The following is a 15,007-nucleotide window of genomic DNA, read 5'->3' as shown; positions in this document are numbered from 1 at the left end:
AGTGTGTGATGTCTTTAAGCTTCTGATATGGTGTTAATAGATATACACTGACATGAAGGACTGTGAAACCTTATCTACACATAACGCTGTTGTTGTGCTGTAGCCGATACCTCAAACCATTTTCAGTGGAAAGCAGATTACATAAACATTGCAGATACTGTCTATGCCTCTGACCGAGAAGCATACCAGTAGCCTAATCTCAGCCGAGTAGCAGCTGCAGGTTTTATCGAACAGTGTGTGGAGTGGTAAGATTGTGCATCAGGTAAAAACCAAGCACATCACAACAAGAAAGTCCAGGGTTCCACCTGACCCAGCTCCTTTGTGTGTGGAGTCTACATGTTGTGTCTCTGTGGGTTTCCTCCAACAGTTATGCGGTTATCTGTCTGTGTGAATGTGTTTTATCACTATGGCAACCTGCCAAAGGTGCTTTTCGCTTAGTTCATGCAAGGATACGCTGCACTGTGTCCTGCACCCTAAAAAGGTTTAAAGTTTAATCTAGGTTGGGTTTGTTTTGTTTTTTGCACAACCTAATACGTTTCACAATATTTTCCCCATGTAATCGCATGCGCTGTAACAATAAAATCAAAATTTGCATCCCTTTTCATACCTATTGAAACTTCATATTCATGTTTCGCAATATGTAGATGAATATTTATTTAAAACATATAACCATTTCCCTCAAGCAAAACAACTACATTATCGTGCATGATAATGGCTGGAGTCTTTTGAGTCTGTGGTGGAGAGGAGAACGCTAAGCAAACTGTTATCCATCATAGACAGTGATCAGCACCCCTCCATCACACAGTGGTCAGACAGCGGAGTACCTTCTCACACAGCCTGCTCCAGCTCCGCTGTCAAAGGGACAGATACAGGAAATCTTTCCTGCCACATGCCATCACACTGTACAATTACAGTTAAACTTTTCAGAACAATACAATCGGAAGCACCTTGTGATTGTTCTCATAATCTGTCCACTGCACCTTAGATTATTATATGTTTACATTTGCACTACAATTTGTCTGCTTATTTATACATTTGATTTTTTAGGTATCTTTTTTATTGTATTTTTATATTACTGCTTTGATGTGTCTGTGTGTAATGCTGCTGTTACACTGCAATTTGGGATCAATAAAGTATTTCTATTCTATTCTATTCTATTCTATTCTCTTCTATTCTATTCTATTCTATTCTATGAGGTAGGTCTACTAACCAGCCAGGCTTTGCATTTGTATAATCAGTTATTCTTTGTTTTGTATATGTTGCACATAGTCTATTTATGAAGTCAAACCACACTTTATGCATAAATCATACACTCTATGGCATAAACCAACCATCTAGGAAATAACCAATAGGAAGGCGTGCTACAACGGATCAGCGCGGTAATGACCAATGGGATGTCCGGAAGTTTGAAGTGGGCGTCACTTCCTGTTTGCAGGTCATATGACCAAATTGAAGTCGTATGATGTGAATTGTCCTGTTGCAAACTGCTCTATACGTGCACACACTACAGTGCATCGGGACACCGTGTTCAGGAAACACTTCTGTACGGTATGTGTAACAACAATGTCCGCTAACTAGTTTGTGCAGAGTAAGAGTTACTGTTTTAGACTTCTTAGTGTTTTATTAGCTTGAGTCGGCTACACTTTCTCGTCGTAGTCAACACAGCTACAGTAGGGTGAGGTTGAAATTTGACAGTGATTCATCATGTTTTTAAACACATAATAACGCTTTGTTTGCTTTAAAAGCAATTTTCAAAAAAAACAACCTCCCGATACTTGTACACGGTGTCGTACTTACGTGTTAGTAACGTTACAGGAAAAAGTTGTCTCATAACTGTTTATAGTCCAGATGTTTGAGGAAAAAAAAGTCGTTTTACATGTAGCATTTATTGCTAGAGTGGTGTCACTTAATGGAGCGCGGGTACTTGTACGTTCTTGTTTTTATTATATCTATATTAATGTATTTAAATGTGTTTAGTGACTGTCTACCTTCCCTACAACAGCTTTCAGTTGTTTTCTAAGGGACCAACACACCATGCACCTACCAGCCCCTGCTTACAGCCCCAGCTGCAGCTGAGCTCCAGTGTCCTCCCGCAAACACCATGGATCCTGACCAGTCGACCAGCCCTCTTCCCCAGCCCAGTGCAAAGTACTTTTCATGGGACTACCGCCTTCAGCTTATTGGCCTGGGCTTTGCCTTCTATGCAGGATTTTTCCTCCTCTGCCATCTCCTGTCTGTGGTATTGTTCCGCACCTACAACTCCCTAATGGCTAAAGAGAAGGTTTTCTGGAACCTTGCAGCGACTCGGGCACTGTTTGGCATCCAGAGTACCGTAGCCGGTCTCCGAGCCCTGACTGAGGACTCCCAGCTAACCAAAGACAGAGTGAGGGGACAGGAAGACTGGTCGTGGTTTAATGTCCTCACAGCCACAGGTTTCTTTGTGTTTGAGAATGTAGCACTTCACGCCTCCAATCTGGTATTTAGGTCATTTGACCTCCCTCTGGCAACGCACCATTTCTTCGCCCTGTCAGGTTATGCAGGAGCAGTGGTTTGGGATTCTATGGGCCACTTCCTGCCGATGGTTACACTGCTTCTGGAGATGAGCACGCCATTCACCTGTATATCCTGGATGTTACTGAAGGTAGGGAGTGTATTTAACTGTAATCATTTTGCTCTACATATCTTACACATGGCTTCTTTCCCTTCTCACATTTGAGCAGTAATTGCCAAAATTACCATATTTTTGTTTGGTATGAGTAGTTCTTTCACCTGAAATCCAAGGGCTCTAGCTGCATCTGCTGCTGCTGCGTTGATCCTCTTTTTCTAAGATACTCTGCCATAGAAATTACTAGAAGTGTTATAAGGTTTCAGTTCCTCTTTGGTCTTTTGCACCTTAGGGTTGTCAGCAAAGGTTAACATTCTTAGAAAGAGGAAGTTCTATTAAAACTGAGCCAGCAGCCTAATCTTTCTCTCTTCCACCCATTCACAGATTTGTCATTTATAAGTAACAAGGATGGATTGTAAAATAAAAAGCCTGAAAAGTGTGTCCAAGTTCTTTTCATAATTTTCTCTCTCTTTCCTCTCTTTCTTCCTCCCTGACAGGCTGGCTGGGCACGCACCCTGTTTTGGAGAGCCAACCAGTGGGTGATGATCCACACATTCCACTGTCGCATGGTGCTCACCTATCACATGTGGTGGGTAACCTTGACCCACTGGGGAGCGCTCAATACATATGTGGCCCTACCTCCACGCCTAGTCTTCTTCACTGGCCTTGCTCTGCTAACCTTTATCATTAACCCCATCTGGACACACAAGAAGACAATGCAGCTGCTTAATCCTGTGGACTGGAACTTTGGAAACAAGCCGGCACCCCTAAATGGTGCCACGGAGGGTCAGTCTGAGGTTTCTGTCAAACCCCACGCCAGCTGATTGATACCAAAAAGGACATTTACTATCTGAAAGTTGCCTTTTTCTTTTTTTAAATGGATTTTTGAAGAAAATTTTAGAGGAATGGTATTTAGATGGGTGTTTTCTAAGTTTTATTCAATTATAAAAACCTGTTTCGCACAAGACCCTTGTGCTATGGTGAATATTGCTATTCCTAATAGGTTAATCATGACCCTTGCCATAATCTGACAGTTTACATTTTGCAATATTATATTACGTCAGTCTTTATTTCCATTCCCAGGATGTTCACTGGTGAAGGAGGAGAGTATTTTCACCTGCAGAAATCCACCATCAGCTCTTTGGTTTTCGCTGCATAGAGCTGGAGGTGGTTCCTCTGGCACCAGCCCATAAAGCCCTGGGTCAGTTCTTTTCAGACGATTGAGTTTTCAGACAACTTTTACAGGTGGCATTTGGTAGATTTTTGTGTGTAAAGGCTGCAGTGTAGAGAGTAAAGCGTAATGGAGCCAGTACTGTAATCTGCAGGGACCCCCACCACTACAGACAACCACAGACTCACAGTCCAGTACCCTCACATACTGTAGTCAGTTGGTGAGGTAGTCCAGAATCCACGCTGTGAGGTGGTGGTTCACCCATGTGTGCTCCAGCTCCATCAGAGGCATGGGTTGTATGGTGTCTAAAGCACTGAAGAATTAGAAAAGCATGATTCTTGCCGTGCTTCCTGCCTTTTCCAGGTTATGTTAAGTTATGCCTCCTCGCATCCTCTCTCCTCATGTGACCGGTAAATCGTTCCCCCTCCGCAATCATGGAGGATCTTCCAATCCCTCAAATGCACCATGAAGACGCAAAGAGAGAGGAGACTTCTAGAGGAGCTTAGAGCAAAGAAACAAAGGTGTATCTTACGCGAAAGTCTCAACCAATGAGGTGAAGTATAATACCGCTTCCTCACATCCTCAGTGGGATGAGCTAAGATGTAAGGAAAAGACACGAGTGAGGGATTTTAATAATGAAAACCACTCTATATTCTGTTTCTTTGTCTACCCATCAAGTACAGTTGATTTCTTGAGTAAAAACAGTCTAACAACATTTTGTGTGGGGACAGAATATGAAGGAGGCGGGTGAAGTTTTACTCTTTCTCGGTAATCATCAAAATGCCCAGTTGTCAATTCACATCAAGGATTTGGCCTTTGTCATACACAGTTCCAGTGGTGCCTTTACAACGGACGAAGTCATTCACCACTGATTGGGCAGCGTAGGAGGGAAAATTGATTTAAAGTTTGAAGAATTAGGTTTTCTCATAGCTCAGTCATTGGAGCTAGTTTATACTAAGTGGATAATAAGATCAGTCCATTCATGAATCACACGGGTGCTTTTGGATTGGACTATTTCTGATGGTCATGAAAGAAAATACCTTTGAAACAGTCTTCTTTATTTGTGGAAGAAAGCTCAGGACTGGTCAACTTCATCAAGGCCCTTTTGTCCAAAATGGACATTCAATGTGGCAAAACTAAAACAGTGTTGATACAGATGAACCAAGCAACATGATGATCATGGTTGTTGTTTATGTGTCAGATAATGTTTTATTTATACTTATGCAACATTACAATTTCAATAATGTTTTGTTTTTTACACAATGGCCTCATTGTTCTGGAAGCCTCGTCCTTCTGTGTTGGGTTTGTTCATTGTTGTAAGTCTGGCATCAGAAGTTTTTGTTTGATGATCCATTACACTTTCTCAGTGTTCTCGCTGTAACAGCATTACTACTGCAGCTCATGTGTCTTTTTTATTGGCTCTAGACATGTTTTACCATTAGTATTTATTTGTGTTAACATGTAACACTTGAGGATGTAACACTTTGAGTTTAAAGCTGGTTCGTCAACATTAGCCTCATAACTGTAACCTGCCTCACGAAACCGGCATCGGGATGACTGAGATGAAGTTACACTTTTTGTATTTTTGTGTTACAAGAAAACAATCTCAGTGATTGTTTTGGATGCAGATATTATATATCTTTTAAAAGTATTTCCATCTGAGCTTACTATATTGTTACTAAAAAAATGCTGATATCAGATAGTGTTAGTTTTCACTTTGCATTTCATTTGTTCAGGCAACATTGAAATAACAGTATGGGATGGGTGGAGGATTCCCTGTAAGATCAAAAGTTTAACCTGCTTGTGTTGGGAAATGAATTAATATGAGTTTGAATTGAAAAAACAATAAAATGTTGGTTTTGATACAGTATTGTGTCCCTTGATTTTTTTCATACTTGGAGTGTACAAAAGCTGAATAATTGAGCATCTGCCTGTAGGTGGCAGAATAGGAATAATTTTCTCTTCAGTATGTTGTGGCAGTGTTTCCCATTCGACCAGACATATGAGTTTGAAAAGTTGATTGTACCTGAAATAAAACAGCCATTTAGGTTTATGTTACAGAGCTGAAGGTTGGTTTATTTTCAATTTGTATGACAGCCTATTTATGTTTGTGAGCAGAGCTTGGAGTTAAAAAAAAGTCCTTGAATTTGTTTGAAAACTGACATTCAGTATGAAACTGAGAGAATTCTTTGAGCCATGTATGACCTTTTTTCTTTTTATCTTTCAGCTATAAGGGATACTGTGCAAAAATGTTTGTGTATTGCTTGCCACTCAATACAACACCTCAGTTCAACATAATCTGTTTTTAATTGTATTGTTTATTCAACATCATTTATTTAATTTAATTTATTTTAATGTTTTTTATTGAGCAAAACTACAGGGTTTACAATAAACAGTACATTGGTGACAGGTAATGAACAAATCAAAAATAGAGTACAAAAATAATAATTAAAATAAATAATTGATAGTTCAAACAGGGACTTCAGGGGAAAACTTTATAAAGATTCAGTAAGATATAATTTTTTTTTGTTATTTAACAAAATCAGATTTAAGCAAAGAGCTCACTTGCAGGAGAAAAGGAGCAAATGTAAAATGTTTGTGTGTGAATAGAGAATTTTGCATACAGGATAACAAAGTTCATCAGGTGTTCAAGAGCATTATATTCTGGGTGAACATAGAAACAAATAGCATTTTGAAGGGTAAGAGAGTAGACAGAGTCAGCAGTTTGTGTCCAACATCACCTCCGGACAGCTGTTTTGAAGCCACCTCACACATCACGTGGGTAGTTTGGGACTCCTCTCTGCGAGCCGAGCCGATCCTACCGGAGAAGACGTCGGGAATCTTGATTGACGTGCTGTACAGCCAATCACGGCTGGCCCTTGTCGACTGGTCGGCCAATCAGCTACTGAAAGGAGGTAAAGCTTTTTCATGGATGGAGTCAGTTTGCATCGAAGAGAGTCAAGTTAAAAGAAAGACGCTGGGCGAACGCTGGATGTGTTTGATGTGTTTTAAGTTGTGTTGAAGTTAGCAATGCATTACGTATAACACTTGCACGGTGCTCCTGCGAAGGTTTCAGGTTATTTTCTGTGGAAAAAAGTCACAAAATGGTGAGTTAAAGACATTCTTTCTAACTTTCTGACAAAGTTTAAGATATCCCTTACACCGTCTGCTTTGCTAGCAAACTGTTTACAAGCAGTGACGTGAGGCTAAATATTTGATAAAAAAGTAATGTTAAGTGTTTCTTTAGTGTATTTCAGTGACTTAAGTGTATTTTTGGTATTAAAACGGTGCATTGGGAGATGGCTATAACGTGGCGCTGCAGCTAACTTTGCCAAGTTGCCAACACTGTCAACTAAGTTACCTGCTATAGCAAAGACAGGCACTCTGCTTTTCTACGCATTTAAGTGAATTACTGCGTCCTTATCTCGACATTAGCTGTTATAAGAAATGCAAATGTATCATCTCAATGTAAAAAAAAAAAATCTCTACAGGATACTAGCCTGTTTCCTCAGGTTTTGAGTGTCATGTTGCATGCGTGTGACTCAATCTCATCTTTTATGAAAACATTGTCCCTTTTCGAGGATGCCATTTTTTAAATTGAAAAAACAATCCTTTACAATATCATGGCAAAGAAAACATGATATTAACACCTCAACATACATACAAGGTACACTGGATAAAAAGGACAACTTAAATATTACATAAAAATGATTAAAGCAAAGTGAAGATGCATTTGCCGGTGGAAGATAGCCTTTCGCCTTTATAAAACTGACCAGACTAAACTGAAAAACACGTTTGCTTTCTTGTTAAGAATAACTTAATCCATACTAAATCTATATAAAATAGAACAACTGTGGGGTTTAATACTTTCCTACCATTATGAATAAATGAGAATGTCTTCCTGAGCTGCAGCAGTAAGCCCAACTACAAATTCAAGTAGTCATGCATAGCATTCCTCAGTGAAAGCCCAGCACAGCTTCAGTCAACTGGAAGATCTGACTAAACGGGTAGTAAAACCATTATTTAATTATTCCGTTTCTCCCATGGTTTCTCTTAGTAGTTGTCTTTCTCCACAACAAAAGGCAAGTGCTTTCAGGAATCTATTAAGCTTGGCTAAGCCTCTGAAAAATGGTGTAAATACAGTCAGTGATTTGATCTTCATTTGTTTTGTCCGGTTTACTCAGCCAGTATGGGTGAAAGTTGACATGCTCACAAACACATGCATGTACACAACAATCTCCACTAGTAATTTGTTAAGCAAATAACCAGGATGGCCTGGCTGCAAACACAGATGCTTAATGTCTCCCCTCGCTTTAATAACACCTAGCCAAGGCTGCCCAGGGAGCACAGATTTTTTTTTTTTAACTTGCTCATAATCATTGCAATTTCCTTCTGCATTAAAAGTAATGTAGACACAGAGTCTGTTCTGTGTGACACTCCTCATCACACCACAGCTGCATTTACAGTGGATGTTTTCTGACACCCCTAAAGAAAAAATGTTGGTGTTTCGAGGAAATGGATGTTGACAATCAATGTTAATGTTATTTGCCGTGTCTGTTATGTAGCGTAGATGCTTAGGAAGACATTATTTTAACATCTTGTCAGTGTTGTCGGCATGTACATATACAGCCAAAATGCAATATCCTCTACGGTCTTTGTTTATGTCGGGAAACACAGATGCAGTTCAGTGGAGAAATACCAGGAATTGTGTACAAAAAAGTAACTTTACCCTGCCAATAGCGGCTCATGGAAATGCCTTCTGTTTGCCATGACTAAGGTCAGGGTGTTACAGTACACAGTGGTTGAGCAGAGGCGCATACCATTCATTCTTTAGGAAGGCAGTTATGGATTCACTGTCCACCCACCACCCCACTAAGGTCCCACAGATAAGACATGGATTAGCAACATAGTTCAGCACGAGCTGGGATAGAAAAGCTACTGCTCCTCTGCAGGTGGATGCGTAAAATTGCTTACATACCGCACACTTGTTAAGCAGTTAGGAACATGTGTCATAGATTTAGAGCATTATGGATCATTTTAGTATGCATCATATTTATATATACTGTTTGTCAAACTTTTTTTTATGGCATTATTACCCTTATTAGGAGGTAGACAGTGTCGTCCACTACTCAGCAATTTCGATCCGTCCCTGGGCTGAAGGGTCCCTGGGCAGGATACTGAAACACAAATTGCTGCAAAATTTGCATGAATGACTAGATTAGATCCTGATTAATAGATTGGCACCATGAATGGCAGCCACTGCTATTAGTGAATGTGTGACTGGGCGAATATGGCATGTAGTGTAAAAAGAGCTTTGAGTGGGCAGAAGACTAGAAAGGCACTATATGAATGCAAGTCCATTATCATTTAGAGAGACAGGAAATGAGGGGGGAGGGTTAGTGAGGGTTATGACATGTCACTAAAGCCAGAATTAAGCGAGAAACACTGCAGTTCTATTGTTCTGGGTAGACATCATAGACGTCCAAACGCTTATGTTGGTAGCATGCTCTATGAATTGCTCAGTGATGAGTAAGGATGAGTAATGTTGCTGTCAGTGGCAATCTTGGGATCAGAAAGTGTCTCCTTCCTTTGAAGTCAGTGCAATGACTGGTACTGTGACAGTCAAGAGTAGTGCAGTGCTCCTGTGGTAATTTATTGTAATCTGACTGAGTTGCTCTATTCATATTAAAATGCATTCAGAGTTTGAATCCAACCAGTCAACAAAAGCTCTTTGAAGCAGCCGCTTATCCACATCGCACCACGCTCTTAACTGTGCTCCTCTGGTGACATGTTGGACTCTCAAAGCTTTGGTGTGTGGTTCACTGGGTGGGTGGAGACCAGTAAGGAGTGACAGCCAAGACTGTGGCATCCTCTGTTTTCAAATGAACACTACGTTTCATATTATACATCCACGTCTTTCATTTTGTCTAGTGATTCCCAAGCTGTGAGGGTCTTTGTCATTATTTTGTTTAATTTATTGAAACCAGAATCAGCCTTCAAGTTAAAATGAATGTAAAAACCAATCAACTCGGTGGTAATGTAAAAATATAACAGGGCTACTATAATGTGTGATGCATTATTATTGTTATACTACTGTTATGTGAGAGATGGCACCATTTAGGATTGAGTCAATTCAGTTGAATTTAATTTAATCTAATTTAATTTTATTCAATTCAATTCTATAGGCTTTATTGGTATGACATCTGAAATGTGTTGCCAAAGCACAATTACAAAATACAGTACAATGCATTAAATTAACACAAACAATAAAGTGTATAACGTAGCTTAGCATTGATCAGATTCTGTTAAAAACATGGCTCCAGAGGTTGTGGCTGAATCCGGACAACCCCTCACACCACATGTCCAATAGTTTACAACTATGACATCAAATAACATACTGCAGCCCTACAGGCCTGATTATTGAAGTGTATACCCTACAACAGTTCTCATTAGGTCTATAATGAATAACTGGTAGCTGATGGGTAATACCAGCCTCATCTTCTGGTTGTGTTCAGTGTTGGTTCAGTGCAGTCAGTGGAGGACTTTTGGTGCTACGAAAAAACAGGAGATGTAATTATTAGCAACATTGCTTAGTTGTGATTTATTTTGATGTTTGTGCCTATAAATATGCTTCCAATCATTTGTCCCTTGCGGATCTAAAAGTTTCGACTTGACAGCAGTCAAGATTCTCACTTTTGAAAGTCAGCTATCTTATGCCTGTTTGTAATCCCACCCCTTTGAGGTCAGGGTGGAAGGGTGGGGATTTGTGGTGTGTTGTCAAAGCTGGTTGGCCCAGATACTGGGATACTGTGAGGTTTGCAAGAGCTTTTGATTTGAGACTTCAGGGAACAGGCTGCTCTACCAGGCACATCAGACAACCAATGGATGTACATCAGATTGTCACCGTCATGTTGTTTACAATTCAAGGAAACGAGAGCAGTGAGTTATTAAGGCTGGTTAGCTACGTTGTCAGCTCAGCTAAGTATGTTGTGATAACCACAATACAGAATTAGCAATATACAATATACAATGAAGTAATAATAAAACCGCTAGTCTTCATTTATATGATGCATAAACTATAAACCTACACAAGGCCATATTATTTTTTTAACTCTTTAGTACTGGCTGGCTCAGAAGAATTACGTTTTTGTGCTTTTTAGTATGCTGCGGGGTACAATCCTGTCCTCCCCTGAACTTCCCCTTAAATACATTACAGTACTTTTGTAGAGCCTGTCCGTCCGCTCTTTGTGTAGGCCTGAGATGTGCTGTTTTTCGGTCGAGGCCTGATTACTGTAATCCTGGCAGAAGGAGAAGATTGGGGCACACTGCTCAACGAAACATTCAGCCAAAGAGCTGCAAAGCCAGACAGACACTCACGGCAGACTACAAGCCTCACTTCCTCACCCCCCCCCCCCCCCACCCTTCCAGGCTTTGTTTATGACTTTCAGCCTTTCAGAAATGTGAAATGTAGTTAATTTAGGGATAATGCACAGTAGTCTCATTTTAAAATAGAGAACTCCTGTATTTTTGCAATCTTGGTGGCCCACCGTGTCTAAGCGTCTGTGTATTATTATTATTATTATTTAAATTTACTGTTACAGTGTGTCGGTTTGTTTGTAAACTAAGACAACGTAGTCATATTTTTTGAATTACAGTTTGGCTTTTAGCAGTGAGTTAATGTAGGGCAATGTGAAACCTGTGTTATAGCTTTATAGAAGAGACACCAGGCCTAAAAACTTTTCTCGAGTAAATCATGTTAGGGACATCCCTACAGCTGTCAAATGACTGGACATTGGTGGCTATTTATCCTGTGTTGACAATATGGTACATAATGGCAACATATTTTTGATCCTTGTCTTTGTCTGTTCTTATAGATTATTAGAAATATACAGATGAGCAAATTGTCTGTCTTACACCAGCAGGAAAAACAACTGTTTTCCCGTCTGCAGAGCACAAGTGAGCCTTCCCAGCGTGTAATGACATGCTCAGCTGAGTCTGTCATCAACTATACGGCTGATTTTACCTCTCTGGTGTCTTCTGCTCTGTCCTCAATCATTGCTTTCCGATTAGACTGTAATACAGTACCTTAGCCTACCTTAGCACACTATCAGATTTATAGATAACTTATGGCGAGTATTTGCTTACCTGCTCTGAAAGATTTCATAGGCTCTACCTATTCATCTGCCTGTTTTTGTTGCACAGCATAATTGTGTTAGTGTTTACAATGCTGCAGTTTAGAAAGGTTTCTGACAGATGCTACAGATGTAGCGGCTTTTGTGAAGCCATCTCCGTGGGGTGAGCCAGGTGTCTCTGAAGTCACAGCACACCACAGGCCATGCAGGATGTAATTTGTGGAAAGGTGCGTAAAGATGCCTTCAAGAAGCATGTCAAAAGACGTAAAGCAGTAAGAGTAATTATAGGAGAGGATTGGAGGATTCTGCAGACTAGTGTTAAAACAGGAGTGAGAAAGGCTGTGTTTGCTTCTCGATTTAAAGCTATACTCCATAAGAATTGAGATGCATTGTTCCTAGCAGACGCTTTGGCAGTACGACGAATTGCAGGCGAACCTGTTCTTTTAGACCCCTTCATCTTGTCACTATTTTTGTTTGCTTTTTTGTAAACTTTATTGAAACACATTCACCTCTCTACTACCAGTCCGTTCCCTCCGTTACCCTCTTAAATCCATACACACACACACACACACACACACACACACACACACATACACACACACACACACACACACACACACACACACACACACACACACACACACACACACACACACACACACACACACACACACACACACACACACACACACACACACACACACACACACACACACACACACACATGTTCCTGTTATACATCTGTCCTTACTACAAGCCTGACTCAGAAGTTGGAAGATTCCCGATTCGGAAGTGAACACAGCATAACCGTTAATAACAATCTGGGCCAACAGACCAACCTCTGTTGGCAGCGTCACTAACATTTACATTTAGCCTGCGAATGTCGCCACAGACACAGATATTGGAATACTCAGCAAAAAGCCAAGTAGACATGCTTTTATTTGTGGGTCATATGATCAGTCACCGTCGTTTCAACTCACTCTCTGATAGATACTAACTTAAAAGACAATTAAATAGATGAACATTTTACAGAGTACATCTTTAATGTGCAACAAGGCAATCAAACACAGACCCAGCTCTTCTATAAGATGATAAGTTGAAGTGCATCATGTTGTCTAAATGCATATAACAAATTTAAATAAAGTAATGTTTCAATTAAAAATAATATTTGTTCAACTTTTTCCACACAATTTGATTTCTTTCTTCTGTTCCTCTGCATCAAGAAGAGCACACCTGCATCTTTAACTTTTACTCCCCTCCCTTCCTTCCTGTTCCTGCTATCCTAAAGTTGGAATACATTTGAAGGGAGAGATGAGTCACCCTTCAAACCTTCTGTTGGGGCTAGGCTGTTAGTTGTTACTGCAAAATGTGTCGGTCAATTTACAACCTGTTTAATACTCATACATCACTTTTCTCAGACTGTATAACCCTAAGGAGGGCCTCCTCGTCAGTCATACTATATTACATTGTAGTTGTTCCTACTTCTCTCTTTGGATTCTTCTCTATTGTGTAGGATATTTCTCCTAAGGCTATGCATACTCTACCTGCCTCCGTTAGCGCTAGTATTATCTGTCAGCCACGCTGTTATTCAGCAGACACTGGCCCTGTGTGTTCGCATCCACTGTTCTGGCTCTGTGCCCTGCGTATGGGGTGGAGGACAAAGAAGCAGAGGATTTCACATTATTTGTAGACAAAACAAGCTTTGAGACTCAGAATGAGTTGTCCTTTGGATCTCGTTCGCTGCAACACTGTGGTGAAGGTTTGTCTTAGTCAAAAACTGTTGTAAACCTGTGGTGTGGCTTGTATTGAACCAATAGAGAGAGCATGTATAGAATACTGGGCATACATACCACAACAATAGCCGCTTCATGTGCCTACATGATGTCATCTTAACTTTTTTTTTCTAGAGGAAGCCTTTGACAGAAACTGTCACCTCTGGATGCGAGTTGTACATCAGCAAACAAGGGCTCTGCTGCTGAGGAATGCAATGTCTCTCGTGCCCATGCAGGTCCAAAGGTCTCTCCTGCCTCAGCATGCTAATGACACTTCGACATTTCCCCGGGCCAAAATGTGTGGTTGCTACTTAGTCAAAACATCACATTGACCTCTGCACCTTTAATGCGCATACATTGTAGTTGATTTTTTCTCAGGTGATATCAAGAGTCGAGTCATTTAGTATAATATTATTTGCCACGTGGGGAACCCTATTGACACAGTAATGTTCCTGGGTTGTGGATGAATTTATCATATTTTTCACAGCCTGTGGCATAATGTAAACTTTTGGATAATCAAGCATGAGAATATTTTTTTTTCCTGGGCTTGAACAAAAATGCTTCTAAGTGGCAGAAGTAGTCGTTGCCTTTCGCTGTGTTCAGTTGTCTGACCTACATTTGATTGTATTTGATCTCTCTTGAGAATGTGTGCCAATGTTACTTCTGTTGGGAAAGCAGTTGGTTTAAGACCTCTAGTAAATTTGCTCATTTTGTAGGCCACAGCTGAGTAAACTAATGAAGGGATGCATCATGTTTACTATTGACTCACTTCTTTCAATCAATTAGTGACTGGAAACCCACAATAAACAATAGTCAAATCCCGAATGTGAACCTGCTTTGAATAATGTTTTAGCTACAGACATCTCCACTCTCCTTCTTTTCATAATGGTTTCTCCACAGGGTATAGCCTATCAATTACAACTGTGGCCAAGCCCGTTTATAACCATGACATTACAACCACCCTATTAGCATATGAGAATGTTGTGCACACTTCAACATGTGGTAGAGTCAACAGTCCCCAGGAGCACTATAAGAGCTTCTTTTGTTTTCATTCACTTGTTCATTTGTCTGAATTAGCTTTGGTCGGGATTCTGACATTGACACAAAAGGTACCAGACTGTGACCACAACACAGCCATGCCCCTCTGCTGACAAAGTGCTGCTGTGATTGAATAACATGGAATAACGAGTGTGGTTACGCCTTTGGAGACTGACTGGCTCAAGTGCCTAACTGCCGATGTATGGAAACCTCCTCACTGCTAAATTCATTTGGAAATGCTATGTGTATCACCCCGCCTATTTTGCCATTATATGATGTTTGTCTTTTT

At 40.3% G+C, this 15,007-nt stretch overlaps 2 protein-coding genes across 4 annotated transcripts in view; both read left to right on the top strand.

Annotated features, from left to right (window-relative positions):
• The first annotated feature begins 1,500 nt into the window (after positions 1 to 1,500).
• cln8 (CLN8 transmembrane ER and ERGIC protein) lies at positions 1,501 to 5,541 on the top strand. Its single transcript, XM_083924328.1, has 3 exons — positions 1,501 to 1,548; positions 2,003 to 2,641; positions 3,103 to 5,541. Exons 2-3 carry the CDS (start codon positions 2,102 to 2,104, stop codon positions 3,427 to 3,429), a joined length of 867 nt encoding a protein of 288 aa, XP_083780454.1. The 5' UTR covers positions 1,501 to 1,548; positions 2,003 to 2,101; the 3' UTR covers positions 3,430 to 5,541.
• A 1,178-nt stretch (positions 5,542 to 6,719) lies between these two features.
• The window catches only part of arhgef10 (Rho guanine nucleotide exchange factor (GEF) 10), a 52,532-nt gene continuing 44,244 nt past the window's right edge, over positions 6,720 to 15,007 (top strand). For 2 of the 3 annotated variants that reach the window (XM_083923595.1, XM_083923593.1), the window contains exon 1: positions 6,720 to 6,883. The gene's annotated coding sequence lies outside the window, so the exon portion shown is untranslated. Of the gene's footprint in view, positions 6,884 to 14,845; positions 14,919 to 15,007 lie in introns of those variants that run through there. The other variant, XM_083923594.1, reaches the window with a different exon arrangement.

Source organism: Echiichthys vipera (assembly GCF_963691815.1).
Source record: "Echiichthys vipera genome assembly, chromosome: 12".
Classification (NCBI taxonomy): Eukaryota; Metazoa; Chordata; class Actinopteri; order Perciformes; family Trachinidae; genus Echiichthys; species Echiichthys vipera.
The sequence above is the reverse complement of the archived record's forward strand: the minus strand, read 5'-3'. Positions and strand labels throughout refer to the sequence as shown.